This window comes from Actinia tenebrosa, unplaced genomic scaffold, assembly GCF_029948245.1.
Source record: "Actinia tenebrosa isolate PJP-AT-01 unplaced genomic scaffold, QUT_ActTen_1.0 PGA_scaffold4__44_contigs__length_22323623, whole genome shotgun sequence".
Classification (NCBI taxonomy): Eukaryota; Metazoa; Cnidaria; class Anthozoa; order Actiniaria; family Actiniidae; genus Actinia; species Actinia tenebrosa.
The window spans coordinates 6,458,070-6,471,057 of record NW_028292581.1 but is presented as its reverse complement, the minus strand read 5'-3'; the positions used below and the strand labels follow the sequence as shown (position 1 = coordinate 6,471,057).

Sequence of the window (12,988 nt, the reverse complement as noted above, 5' to 3'; positions counted from 1 at the left end):
TTATTTGAATATTGTATCTCCAGGCTCCGATATGTAACTCCGATATGTAACCAGTCAGAGCATTCTTTTACTCCGACGAAGGACTAGCGTCCGAAACGTCAGTACGTTTTTTCATCTTTTCACGGTGTATGATTTACCTTTTCATCATTACTGTTTCATTACAAACACCGACGCAGCTCACACTAGTTTTTAGCTAGTTATATCTTTTCAGAGCATTCAGCAGTCCTGTAGCACTCTCACACCATGATGACTTCCGGCAGCCACCGGAAATAAAAGAAATCGTTTTTTCGCCAGATCGAAACCACCAAAAATTCGACCCAATTTTATTCTTCTTACATTATCCAACACTTTAAATGCAAAGATCAAGAATAAAGCTGTGGGATGACAGCGGAGACATTTCGAGGGATTACGAGTAAGTCAAGTTGGGCAATTTTTGCTCAGTCCAATCACACCTCCGCCAAGGCCGCGTCACAACGGAAGTGATGTGGTTTATTTTTAAACAGGGTATTTAACATGAACGTGTGACAGCATATAGTCATTAATTTCTGTTTGATGGATGGCACTGTTTTAAAATGTCAAAACGAAAGCTAGATGCTGAAGATTCAAGGCTTGAAAAATCACTACCCAAGCGACAGAAAACGAAATCAGTTCGGTTTGATAAAGCTACTGTATTTTATTTCCCTCGTCGTCAAGGGTTCGTGTCTGTGCCTTCCTCGGGTGGTTTTACTCTGGGCATGGCGAACAATCATTGTTGGGAAGAGACAATACACCTCTGTTCTTTGAACGACGAATTTATTACAGACAGCACCAAACAAGTCGTATCTATACCACAGAAAAAGAGAAAAATCCTCTTGAAGAAATCTGGAATCAAGAGAATTTTTAAGAAGGAGGAAAAAGATTGCATGGAAATAAGGCTTTCTCGAATCCTCTGTGGTTGTTCTTGCGGGGAGATGTGTGATGCAGAAACTTGTGAATGTTCATTGAACGGCATTGGATGCCAAGTCGACTACGGGAAATATCCTTGTTCTTGTGAAAAGAATAGCTGTAAAAACAAAAACGGTAGGAAACAGTACGACCCCAGTATAGTGGAGAGACACTATTACGAGACATTTACTCGACTCAATGGAATTGCTATTAATGTTGGGCTTGAACAGATATTGTGATGCATACATATTCAGTATTAGTGAATTTTTGATTTATTTTATGTTCAGATATATTCAATATGACGATGCCTCGAAGATATGAAACTTTATTTTGTCAATGGAAAAGACATTTGGTTATTATATGACATAACGAGCTGCAAGCCCCTGGGATTTGTACGCATTCCAATGTCTCGAGCTGAGAGAAGACAATAGGCTGCGGTTTCGAAAGGTCTAGAGATTTGACCCGCTTAATGACAGTAAAACGTCAACACAAAATAGATAATCCGTAATTTGAGTCATTCCATATTTGGAATGGATGCTCTTTTGGCGGCAAATTTGTACAATGCTTCGCGCTCGTTCCAAAGGGCTTCATTCAGGCGAGCATGATGATCGGCGCCAGATCATCAACAAAGTCGCCAGCAGTTTTTCGGGTTTTCAGTGAAAAATTAGACAATTCAAAAGACTGGTATTTGTTAACGGAGGATATATGTTGTAAAACTCCTTCAAAGTTCAGTGAGAATTCGATTTTTTCAGAGTTTGCTGCTGAAATCAAGGCGATCGACCTCAATGAATTGTACGACAGCAGCGGAAGCGCACTACCTCCTTCCATCTTCTATTACAAATCAAAAACACAGCCCAAAAAAGTATTTGTCGCTTCTGCATTTGGGCTGGTGTCAGGTCTCTTGAGACAAAACCATTTGTCCGTGGTTAAGGACTTGCCAGTAATTAGAAAGGCTTTGGAAGAAATTAATAAAATAGACCTTTGCCAGGCGCCATTACAAAATGGCGGCTCTTCATCTCCCGGCAAAACACGTCTTCCTCTCTCTCCGATTTCTCCCCACGTAACCAGTGGTCAACCTCATGACTTCATGCCACATTTAACTTCTACTCCAAAGAATTCGAGGACAGGACCACGACCGAAATTAACAAACATTTCTTCAATCGAAAACGGAGAGGACCTGCTTCCCGCCACGAAGAAGAGAAGGATAAGGGAACGAGCCAGAAATGTAATGGCTAAGGTGGAAAACGTTTGTGAAGAGAATAACGAGAGCCTTGGAGATATTCTTGCTGAATGCTGTGCAAGTGATCCTGCAACCCAACACTCAGATGCCCGAGAATATGTTCAGCGAGCGTTTGATAAAGTTTGCTCTAAAAAGGGTATACGAAAGGCATTTGAGCTTCTAACTTCTGACGAAGCTTGGAATGAATTGATCCAAACAATGAGAGTCGCAGATTGGAAGCTGTTGCTACTGAAACTCGAAGCAAGAATCTCTGACAATGGCTGGCAGACCTTAACCAATTTAACTCAGCTTGGACGATCTGGGGTAAGGTATCTTAAGCTTATAAGGCTTTAATATAAACTTACATAAAAAACCTTACATTTTTTTTTACTTTTCCCTCTATGCCTAGAATTCTTTAGACATACCAATCCTTCTGAACAAAAATCAGATAAAAGCTTATCGCTCGATGATATTCCAACGCATAAAGGATTTATTTGGTTTAAAGGAGATCCCTGCCAATGTCAGTGGTTACCAAGTTGATCTTCGATCAGTACTTATTTGGTGTGCCAGAGAAATGAGACTACATGGATGCCCCTCAAAAGACAAACTTATATTCAGTTTGAAACTAGATGGACGTCCTTTTTATGGTATGCCTTATTCAAGATGTATCTAATAACACAAGGGTGGTAAAACCCTATTGCAAAATACTCAATGTACATCTACTGAATGTTAATATGATGTTTGTTAGGTTTTTTAAAAATCTGCCAAGCTCTAAATGCACTTTGCTATTGGTGATTAATAATACAGCGTATAGGAGTTTAATTCAATTATTCCTATTTCTTCTAATAATATTTTTCTAATATTTCAGGTCGAAGGCAGGTTTTGGTTGCCTTATCACCCCTACAATCTCCACTTCTTCCTGTTCAGAGTTCCAAAGCCATATACCCATTAGCAATATCTAATTGTGAAGAAGACAGGTAAAAGTTTTGTGTTTCTGATGTTTTTGAGTCACTATTAGTCAGCCCTTGAAAATTTGTTCATAAATTATGATCAGCACATCTATACAGAAAGTTATGGACCTTAATAATACAAATAGTAATAGTAAATAAATTCCTTGTTTATACTAGAAATGATCTCAAGGAACTTCTTCAAGACCTCAACCATCAAAAAAGAGCTTTGAAGAAAGATGGTCTTCATGTTGATGGGAAACATTGGCAGGTTGAATTCAAAGGTATAGATATATTTTTCAAAAAGTTGTAATTATGACATTATGATAGTATGTATGAAAATAAACATTATTTTTTCATTTTTAGTCACACTGGATTTAAAGGCTCTTTATGTGCTACTTCAGAAAGAAGATGATGATGACTTTGAGTTGGGTGGTAGAGGTCTTGATGTAGAGTGCTGCTTTCTATGTCCAGCTGTTAGGGTGGGCAAAAACCATTTTTATCAACTCAAATTTTTTGCATAAAAGAGCAATATTTCTAATATTTAAAGTAAATTAATGGCTAATTTACGAGTCAAAACTGAAATATACCTTTTTCTATTGATGACTATTTACATGTACCATTTAGGTGAGTGTGCTTCTCTATTTATATATTTTGATCTAAAGGGATGTCCATCAGATTGTAAGATGAAAAATAGCAAATGCTGCCCAGACCATTTTGAGGGATCAAAAGCAAACATTGGAGGGTATGTATGCTATATCTAATATCAGTAAACTTCATAAGCATATATATGAGGTTATATGCCTTGTATTGTTTTGAATTAGTACAAACAAAGTATAACATTGGATAAAACACAAATATCTATAATAAATTATCTGATTTCATCATTTATTGGTGGAAGTCGAAATCCCCACTCAATCGGGATCAGGATGAAATAATAATGATTTTGTTTGGTTTATGTCAGGAAATTTATTTTCTAGGAGGTCCAGAATAGGGTCCAGATTGGGGTCCAGAAAGGGGGGGTCCATTTCAGGTGTCCAGGTTTTGCCCATTTATTGATAGCTTATATACAATACAGAGTTCCCACTAGATTTTGAGACAAGGGGTCCTTGGGACTCTCTGACATGTCCCAATGACGCACAGAGTTCCCAGAGCCTGCGTTCTTTTCAATATTTGTGCGTTTATATGGAAACTCTGCAATAGGTCATTTGCATTATGGCATCCTTTACTACAACTATCAGTATCCCTTGCCTGTATTACTCTATACATTACACTACAAATGTCATTCAAATATAGGTTCAAAGGTATTCGAGAAGATCTGGTGTTTCTTTTGGATGAAGAACTGACATCAATAACCATTTGTACTTTGCACTGTGAGCTAAGAAACACAGAACAGCTGTTGAAGTCATTTGGTTTAGTGTCATATAGAATTGGAGCCCTGGATGAGTACAACCAAGAGCTGAAAAAATATAGTTCCGAAACCTTTACTGGTAACAGAATTTCGATAAAGGCTAAACGTGGTCAAGATGCTTTAATGGCTGAAGACAGAAACTCAATTAAAGTTGTATCATTTTCAGGTTTGCTCAATTAATGCTATTGCTTTTATATAGCTTTGGGATATATCTGCATGACTTGAGTAATAAAAGATTTTCCTAGCATGCAGATGCTATATATATTTATATATATATTATCATATATATTATGATAATACATATATATTATTTATATATATGTATTATCATTCTCACTATCATTCTCACTATCATTCTCATTCGCTTCTTTATCTGTTTTTAACTAGGTGGCATAGGAAGAAAAATTCTTCAGAACTTCGAGTCTATTGTTGTTGCTGGGCTGCCTAAGGAAAAGCTGCGACAATCATTTCAAGACCAAGAAGTTGCAAAGGATACCATACTTGACAGCATAACTTTTTTTCAAAAAAGATTGGCTGTAAGTCTTTTTTCAATATCCATTTGGTAAATCTTATTAGAAAAGGTATCATAAAAAGTAGACAGTGGAATTGCAAAATGGTTTCAATACTGCAAACTAAATTATCCCAAGACAAAAGTGCATGTGGTTTGCTGTAAAATTGTATCAAGTAAAATAGATTATTGTTTGATTTTTTAGTTATATATAGTTTCTAAGGAATCCCATATAAGTAACTGTTAAATTAGTTTCTTAATTGGACAGGCCTTCTTGATATGGGTTTAATTCATTACTCAATTCAGTCTTAATTGGACAGCATGGAGTCCTATAACAATTTATACTTATATAAAACAATACTGCTAAAACTGCTGTGACCTTATGACTTTCAGTACATGCAGGGCTTAAAGACGAAAGGAATTTTTGTACGTGACTATGGCACACATGAGGAAGAAATTACCATAGAGGGTTCTGGTGAGCATAATAATCAAACATTTAATTAGGCAACATAAAGCAATGATTGTCTAATATTAACATTACTCAGTGGCGGATTTAGGGGGCTTTCATTGGGTGCAAATGAACCCCCCCCCCCCCCCAACCAGCTGGTACCCCTAGGCCAGTGTGTCGAGATTTGCAAAAATGAACCCCTCTCTTAAAATTCTGAATCTGCCACTGTTGCTTTAGTGAGATAGCTAGGTAATCTAGCTTGTTAATGACAAGGAAGTCCACTGATTGGTGCATCCAATTTTAACTCAGCAAGCATGCATGCATAGAATGACGTTTCATTCCATGGTCCAAAAAATAAAAGCTTGTTTAAGTTCTTCATGAATTTTTTCTAGGGTACTGGTATGGATCTTTAGTTAATAAATATTTTACTTCTCTTACTTTAATTGTCTTGCTGAATTTCAGCTGTTGGAAAAAGGATAGATGAGCTGATTGAGTATTACGATGACAAAAAGGCAGACATAGAAGAGAGATTCATACAAATTCATGACAGCCATAAAAACAAGAAAAACAAAAGGACAGAGCTGGAGGCCAGCTATTGTTATGAACTAAGCAGCTTTGCAGCTGAAATTCAACTTTATCTTTATACCAAGGTATTATTAATTTATCAGAAAAATATAAAAATAATCTTTTTGCACTTGACTTGTGCTGTTGTTGAATAGGTCAGTTATGACTTTCTTTCATAATCAACTACAATTGGTTTTATTTTGCTTGACCTTTTCATTAATTAATTGATTGTTTGTGTGTTGTAGGTAGCAAACAGCTTTAAAGAGATTGCCTTAACAATGCGAAGTAAATCATTTGATAGTAATGAGGAACACCTAATTGATATTTTTGATCTACAGGTATATCCAGTCAATAATATTTGCAACTGAATATTTTTAAAGATTTTTAAACAAAATTGATTGGAAGATCAGTTATTCAACATAAAGGAAAACCATTTGATTCTAAAAAATGTATTCCAAAAATAATAATTCTGAAAATGGGAAAAACAAATTGAATAGGAAATTTAGTAATGAAAAGGTACATAGTGTACCTCATTTCATAAATCAGATTTTTTTGCTAAGCTTAATTTGCTTAGCAAAAATAATTTGATATATTTCCTTTTTTTGTTTTCAGTGTAAAGAATGGGGCTTTCTGTTGCACTTTCTCTTTAACAGTGGGCTTGGCTGTGGTGATTATGGTCATATTGTCATAGAGCATGCTCCCATGCTTTTAAGAGTTTTTCGTTCCCTGAAAAACTATTCAAACCAAGGTCTAGAAGCAGCTCATCTTCTTGAAAAAGTCATCTACTCAAAGGCTACTTCCCATGATGGTCCAGGCTATGCTACTTCAAGTACGTTTATCTTAAATTTCTTTGAAGAATTTTCAAAACTTATTCGTTTTCTTAAGCAGAGTTTGATATTTTTGTTCTTTGTTGCAGTTTTCCAGGTATTGGTGCACACTTACGCAGCAAAGTTGCTTTTTATTCGGCTTTGTTTTCGTCAAGCAAAACTTAGTATTGAAAAAGGTAACTGAATTCTGATTATATGAATACTTGCTATTGAGATTCTGCTCATTACTACTTGCAGGTGGGTATTTATTAAGTGGTGTATTAAACTACTTTAATGGGAGTTATCACAACTTCTTTGTAGGCAAGCCATTTCATTTCAGAGGATGTGGTTGGCAGGTACCAAAACAAGATTTCTGGGATGTAGATGACAAAAAAATTATTTTTGCAATCGATATGCTGCTCAATGACATTCTGGGGGAAGACTACACAAATTACATCTATGAAAACAAGTGCTGCAAAGTAGATGAGCCCAATGGAAATTACAATCACCAAGCATGGGAAAAAAATCTACCACATGTAATTAGTCAATTGCCAAACAGTTTTGCCTTCTCCGGTGACAGTGAATGCAGTGACAGCATGGATCAGCAGGATGGACCATGTACTCCTGAAAGCATGAGCTTCACAGGTGGTATGCAGCATTATGTAATTATAACCAAAACAGACATGTGTTAAAGAACCCAGTAGTGTGTTGGGAGGGGGAGTGGGAGGGGGGGGGGGGGGGGGGAGGAGATTTTTGCTAGCAGCCCTCAGATTACCCTACTGATTCTGAAAGCAGAATCCTTCCACTTCACACTTCCAACATTTAATGTACTGTAACTAGAACCTTTGTGCATGCCAATACAATTATTTTTTTCAATTTTAAGATACCAGTACCCCTACAGATATAAATAGTAGTTGCTTCCCAGATCTGGAACAGCTATGGACTCAAAACAACATGACTCGTGTGGAACTGGCTACACTGACTTTACCTCCCATCAAAGCCATAGATTTGAACTCAGTCACAGAAGTTGTTGACCCGCAGAACCTTACATGTCCATGGGATCTTGACTTTCGCCCACCAAAAACTGTGGTTACAGCTCTCACTCACATGATTTCTGACTTAGAAAGTGTCATTGATGATGATTCCTGTGTCTGTGCTGTCAACCTTGGCTCTCATGGTGGGTTCAGAATATTATTTGTTAGGACTTTCTCAAATTAACATTTGAATTATCATCTATTACAGTGAAAAATGAAATCAGAAAAAAATTGTAAATTATTAAAGATATTGTCTTTGGCTCAAACTAGTTAGAAAGCAGAAATATCAAAAAATATTTCTCTTCAATCTTTAGTCATTCTGGCCTCAATGAAATAATTACACTCTTTCTAAGGAAAGTAACATGATAGTTTTGACATTTCTTATATCTCTAGGGTCATTTGCAAGAGCAAGCATTGATTTGTGGGACAAAACTTTTAAGGTTGATGAAATTTCCCGTGAGGTTAATTATGAACATCAGTGGCTTAGTGCTTCAACTCATAAAACACTAGCTATAAAAAATGTCCTTGGAAATTTACGCCCAGAACAGACTGTTTTGAAACATGATCATTTAAATCTCGATGCCACAGATGTGTCTTCACTTGTTGGGGAGAGGTATGTCTCTGGATTTTGCTTAAGTGTCGTGTGCCTTAAGTTTCTCGAAGAGGTAAAATTGCATGGAAATACTGGTGTGGTGTTTTTACCCACATTGACACAAATGTGGATATTGTCACTTGCAACCTCCAAGGAACTACGAGAGAAGCTGATAAACTACATAGCCATTGAGGATTTAAGGAATCTGTCTCTAGTTCTACTGCCACTACACGTGAAGCAATGCCACTGGGGCTTACTGTGTCTTGATGTGGGTTCCAAGAAGCTCTTCTATGACGATGGTCTTCATTGGGCACCACCGAATCAGGCTGTCGAGCTAACCAAGAAACTTCTGGATGCACTAAAGGAGATGTCCCTTGAGTTTCAGACAGGATTCACACAGGATTTCGAAAAAGATAAGTGGGATCTTTCTTTTACTCGATTTGCGATGCCAGACCAACCAAAAACTGGTGTTGGTTCTGGGAGTTGTGGTGTTGGAGTAATTTTGGCAGCTAAAGATATGTTCATTCAAAGAACATCATTGCCAACATTTTTCTGGACATTTGATGAAATGGAAAAACACCGAAAGGAGATACTGTTTAAAATTATCCAGTGGATGAAGTAGACAAATGTAACAACTCGGACTTTCAAAGTAACAGTTTTTAATTATCAATTTTTCCCCCGTGCCTTCCAGGTGTCTCGCCCGAAGGCAGCAGGATTACTAGGTGACTCGCCCGTAGTTCTGTGAAAAATTGTTAATTATGTTTCAAAAGAGACTTCCTTTGCTTTCTAGGTGTTTCGCCCGAAAGCAGAAGAAATACTAGGTGATTCGCCCGTATTTCTTTGAGAAGATTCTCTCATGTGAAACATTCCCTCGTGCCTTCCAGGTGTCTCGCCCGAAGGCAGCAGGATTACTAGGTGACTCGCCCGTAGTTCTGTGGAATGTTTCATAACTACCCAAAATGGCCCAAATATGCGTCTCAAATAAAAGCCTCTTATTGGGCAAAGTCAGACCTGGTTCCTTCACGTGGTGGGTGGTGTTATGATCTCTGTTTGGAGTCAACAAATGCAGGCTGGCGGTCACATATGTTTAGACTTAACAGCTACAACAGTGAGATCATCAATAACCTTTTTTTTTTTCTATTTCTTTCTTTTTAAAATAGGAATTACTAAAGTGACATCTTAGCTGATACAAAGTACAGTAAGTATCGTTACACACATAATGAACATATGAACGTCAACCACGTTAGGACATATCGCGCACATGAAAGACATGCACTCGCGCCTTCGTGTTTGAGGCTCGCGTTATCGATGCTAAATCACTATTGAAAGAGCCTTACAACCAAGTAAAATTCCACAAATCAAAGGAACGAATAATACTAATTATACTCGTGAATATCAAGATAAGCTTCTTTCCCAACTATCACTTAAATGGAAAGAAGTTTGAGCATAAGCATTCAGATAAAACAAAGGTCTTTTCCTCAATTCAATACACTTTCTTTTGTACAAAAAAACGAAAAGTCAGCTTCCCGAAATTGGTCTTATAAAGGTTTGGCCACCACTGTAGTTCAAGTTCTCTCGTAGCGCGTCCTTCACCTTCACTCACAACAATTTTACTTCTAGCTGTTGGTCTTTTAGGATTAGGAAGGTACGCTCGTCTTTTGGCAGCTTCTACAGCTGCTCTTGCGTCAAATTCACCCACGTTCTCGACAGGAAAGTCATTAGTTTCCTCATCATCTACGAAGGTAGCCGTTTCCTTGAAAGGTACGTATGTTTGGGCGCTGAGGAGATCGGCTAAAGATTGAACGTCATATAGTTTATAGGAATACCTTAAAGACTCTCTACATAAAATTGGTGGTCTTTTGTGGCTTGCTTTACGAACGCTATTTAGTTGTACATCTAGTAATTTGATGACATGTCTGAAATAAACTTCTGGCGTTTGATTGACGTCAACTCTAAACCATCTTCCTGTGAACAACAATATCAGTACGGTCATGGTCACTATAATTCAAGAGAGTGGATAATACTGACTACCGAATAAACTCTTTAACTTAGAGTCACCTACAGGTATGCATATCGATAAAAGATGGAATAAAACGTGCATAGCAACAAGCATGTAAATACAATCCCATACATATCTTTGAAGCGCCGAGGGCGGCCAATCGCTGCGAGAATTCCTTTGTTTTTAAAATTCCTTAGCAAGTCTTACTTTCATGTCCCTCCCCTACGTACATACTAGATTTAGTTAGTGACAAATAAGAGTGAGATGCCTGCGAAAAAAATAGACTCACCTTTGAATCCTGGGTTATGTGCCCCATTTATCCTTTCTGTGACGCAAGCAAGCCATTGATGATAATGTTCCTCTGCAGCGTAGTCCTTCGCCATTAACTCAGCTGTAGGTATAGCAGCGGTCAATCCACTGGCATCCAGAAATTTTGGAATGAAAGCATTGATAACACCATGTCTTTCTAATCGATGCTTTTTAAGGCTCTTAGTATTCAAAAACTTTCGTTCACAAACATCACAAGCAACTGATAAGGACATCTTGTAGCGTGAAAAAGTTAGAAAGTCAAGCGTTAAGCGCTGGGAAAACTGCCGCGTTTGTTAAAGCTCAAAGCCAGGGCGCTCATAGGCCAGTGATTGCGGCCAGAGGCGGGTGGTCTGTAATTAGTTTTAACGCCTTTATCTGTTTTCACAGCCATTCTCAAATTAGGCCGGTAGTTAACGTGTTTAATTATCTCGATAACAGTGTATCAGTTAATTAGTGTAAACTAACCCCACTTGGTGAATTAGAGCCTTGACAAATAGATAAAAACTTTGTTCAAATCAAAATCCAAGTTCTCTATATGCTAGATCTCTCGTTCGATTCCACTCTGTTTAAGTAGTTATGGATATTGTGCAAAGCGATAAAGCCGTTAAGCGATTCAGGAGACACACTAAAGAAGAAAGAAAACAAGAGAAAGTCCGGCATAAGGCGAAAAAAAGAGAAGAAGAAAGGAGAGAACGTCTTCAGCTTAAGTCAAAACTAGTGAGTAGCATTGGCATTCAAACTGATCAGGTAGCGTCAAGTCAAATTAAGTCGAGGGGTGCACAAATGGTTATTGCGAGCCGTGAAAGAAATCCCAACGTCGTAGGAAAAGTAAATACTCAAACAGCAAAGCCTGTCGTCGTTTCAAAGCCGGCGTATAAAAGTGCACCACTAATAAGGAACCAAGACTTGACCAAGCCCGCGGAGGGATATCCAGTGTCGGTAGGCGAGGGGAGCTTCGGTACATGCGAGTTCATGTTTTATCGAGGAAATATTCCAGTGGTTGTTAAATCGTACAAGTCTCACGTTTCCCGGGATGAAGTAAATGCAGAGGCTTCATCACTCATGGAATTGCAAAAGCCAAGCCCTCATCCATGCTTGCCCTTACTCCTGGGAATCCATGTAGCTGATAAGCCATACCTCCTTGTGACTCAGTTTCACGGAAATGGGCAAACAAGCCACACTGTATCAAGTGCAATCCGGGCCTCCCTACTGGAATCGGGCAGGGAGTGGTATCTTTTCCTTGAAAAGCTCGTGAAGGCAGTTTCTTTTATGCACTCTAAACAATGGCTACATAATGATATTAAGCACAATAATGTAGTTTGTCACTTATCCCAGAAAATTTGGCAGCCGGTTCTGATTGACTTTGGAAAGAGCTTGAAATTTGTAGATGCAAGGAAAACCTCAATGAAAAGGTGTCCCAAAGATTATCCTTGGATTGCGCCCGAAATCGTAAAGGGGGAAGCAAGAAAGAGCATCGAGGGAGATGTTTTCTCTCTTGGATATCTTATGAAATACGTAGCCCACAGGGTCGCTGAGTGCCGCAGTGCACATTTCTCAGATTTGTACAACAAATGTATGAGCATCATTCCTTCTCACAGGCCTTCACTACAATTTGTCGCTAGAGAACTTCACGAATTCACGAAGTTACCACAGTAACAATTAGGATGTACATAAGTACAATTGAATATGTGGACCGTGTGGCACTATGAAATACATGGACTAGAAATAATGATAAGTCATAGTGTTTAGAAAGGAGGTTATTCCGGGCGAAAGACCCTTGGAAATAAATTCGGAAAAATCAATTTCCGACCACCTCGCTGGGATTCGAACCCACGAAGTACAATTGAATTCGATGGGCCAAGGAATATGGAGTTGTGAAGAAGTTCATAGCAAAGCACAGACTGAACTACGAGTAGTTATCTCTGTTGTTTAATTGAGGCAAAAATTAAGGTGAAAAATGTCCTCGATTTAGTTTTCAAGTAATGCAGCTTTTCATTTTTATGGGAGCCAGTCTCTGAATGACTGTTTGAATCATTATACTTTAATTGTTATAATACTTAAATTATCTCATTAAGCCTGCATATCCAACAACCTAACAGTATTAATGAATGGTTAAGTAATGCTTTCTCCAGCCGAAATTGCGCTAATACATGAAAATAATTGTTCCGCATCAAAATTAATACAGCTTTAAAAGAATGAATATACCATAATGCATACTGAAGAATGT

The 12,988-nt window shown here is 37.9% G+C and overlaps 3 protein-coding genes across 5 annotated transcripts; 2 read left to right on the top strand and 1 right to left on the bottom strand.

Moving 5' to 3' along the window:
• The first annotated feature begins 395 nt into the window (after positions 1–395).
• Positions 396–1,282, top strand: LOC116288094 (cysteine/serine-rich nuclear protein 2-like). Its single transcript, XM_031694830.2, has one exon. The coding sequence runs from the start codon at positions 573–575 to the stop codon at positions 1,161–1,163; it is 591 nt and encodes a 196-aa protein (XP_031550690.1). The 5' UTR covers positions 396–572; the 3' UTR covers positions 1,164–1,282.
• A 14-nt stretch (positions 1,283–1,296) lies between these two features.
• LOC116296333 (uncharacterized) lies at positions 1,297–10,413 on the top strand. Of its 3 annotated transcripts, XR_016121062.1 has the most exons (17): positions 1,298–2,467; positions 2,553–2,790; positions 3,012–3,120; positions 3,271–3,374; positions 3,457–3,572; positions 3,756–3,835; positions 4,387–4,667; positions 4,889–5,037; positions 5,403–5,484; positions 5,920–6,107; positions 6,267–6,359; positions 6,634–6,850; positions 6,938–7,024; positions 7,149–7,475; positions 7,711–8,004; positions 8,255–9,651; positions 10,089–10,413. XR_016121062.1 is itself a non-coding variant. In XM_089036285.1 (16 exons), exons 1-16 carry the CDS (start codon positions 1,526–1,528, stop codon positions 9,073–9,075), a joined length of 4,125 nt encoding a protein of 1,374 aa, XP_088892411.1. In that variant the 5' UTR covers positions 1,297–1,525; the 3' UTR covers positions 9,076–10,413. The 3 variants fall into 3 exon arrangements, 2 of the variants coding, with proteins under 2 accessions (XP_088892411.1, XP_088892410.1); XM_089036285.1 differs by having other exon boundaries at positions 1,297–2,467; positions 7,149–7,472; positions 8,255–10,413; XM_089036284.1 differs by having other exon boundaries at positions 8,255–10,413.
• On the bottom strand, positions 9,563–10,994 carry LOC148906926 (uncharacterized). The gene is made up of 2 exons (XM_089036286.1): positions 10,742–10,994; positions 9,563–10,418 (listed from the first exon to the last, which is right to left on the bottom strand). Exons 1-2 carry the CDS (start codon positions 10,992–10,994, stop codon positions 9,937–9,939), a joined length of 735 nt encoding a protein of 244 aa, XP_088892412.1. The 3' UTR covers positions 9,563–9,936.
• Between the last annotated feature and the right edge of the window lie 1,994 nt (positions 10,995–12,988).

Excerpts from the sequence above, each read along its gene's own strand:
- LOC116288094 (XM_031694830.2), top strand. The coding sequence starts at position 573 with ATGTCAAAACGAAAGCTAGATGCTGAAGATTCAAGGCTTGAAAAATCA.
- LOC148906926 (XM_089036286.1), bottom strand. The coding sequence starts at position 10,994 with ATGTCCTTATCAGTTGCTTGTGATGTTTGTGAACGAAAGTTTTTGAAT. Across the intron at positions 10,419-10,741 it reads ACATAACCCAGGATTCAAAG|GAAGATGGTTTAGAGTTGAC; the intron begins GTGAGTCTATTT and ends TGTTGTTCACAG.
- LOC116296333 (XM_089036284.1), top strand. The coding sequence starts at position 1,526 with ATGATGATCGGCGCCAGATCATCAACAAAGTCGCCAGCAGTTTTTCGG. Across the intron at positions 5,038-5,402 it reads TTTTTCAAAAAAGATTGGCT|TACATGCAGGGCTTAAAGAC; the intron begins GTAAGTCTTTTT and ends TATGACTTTCAG. Across the intron at positions 6,108-6,266 it reads AACTTTATCTTTATACCAAG|GTAGCAAACAGCTTTAAAGA; the intron begins GTATTATTAATT and ends TGTGTGTTGTAG.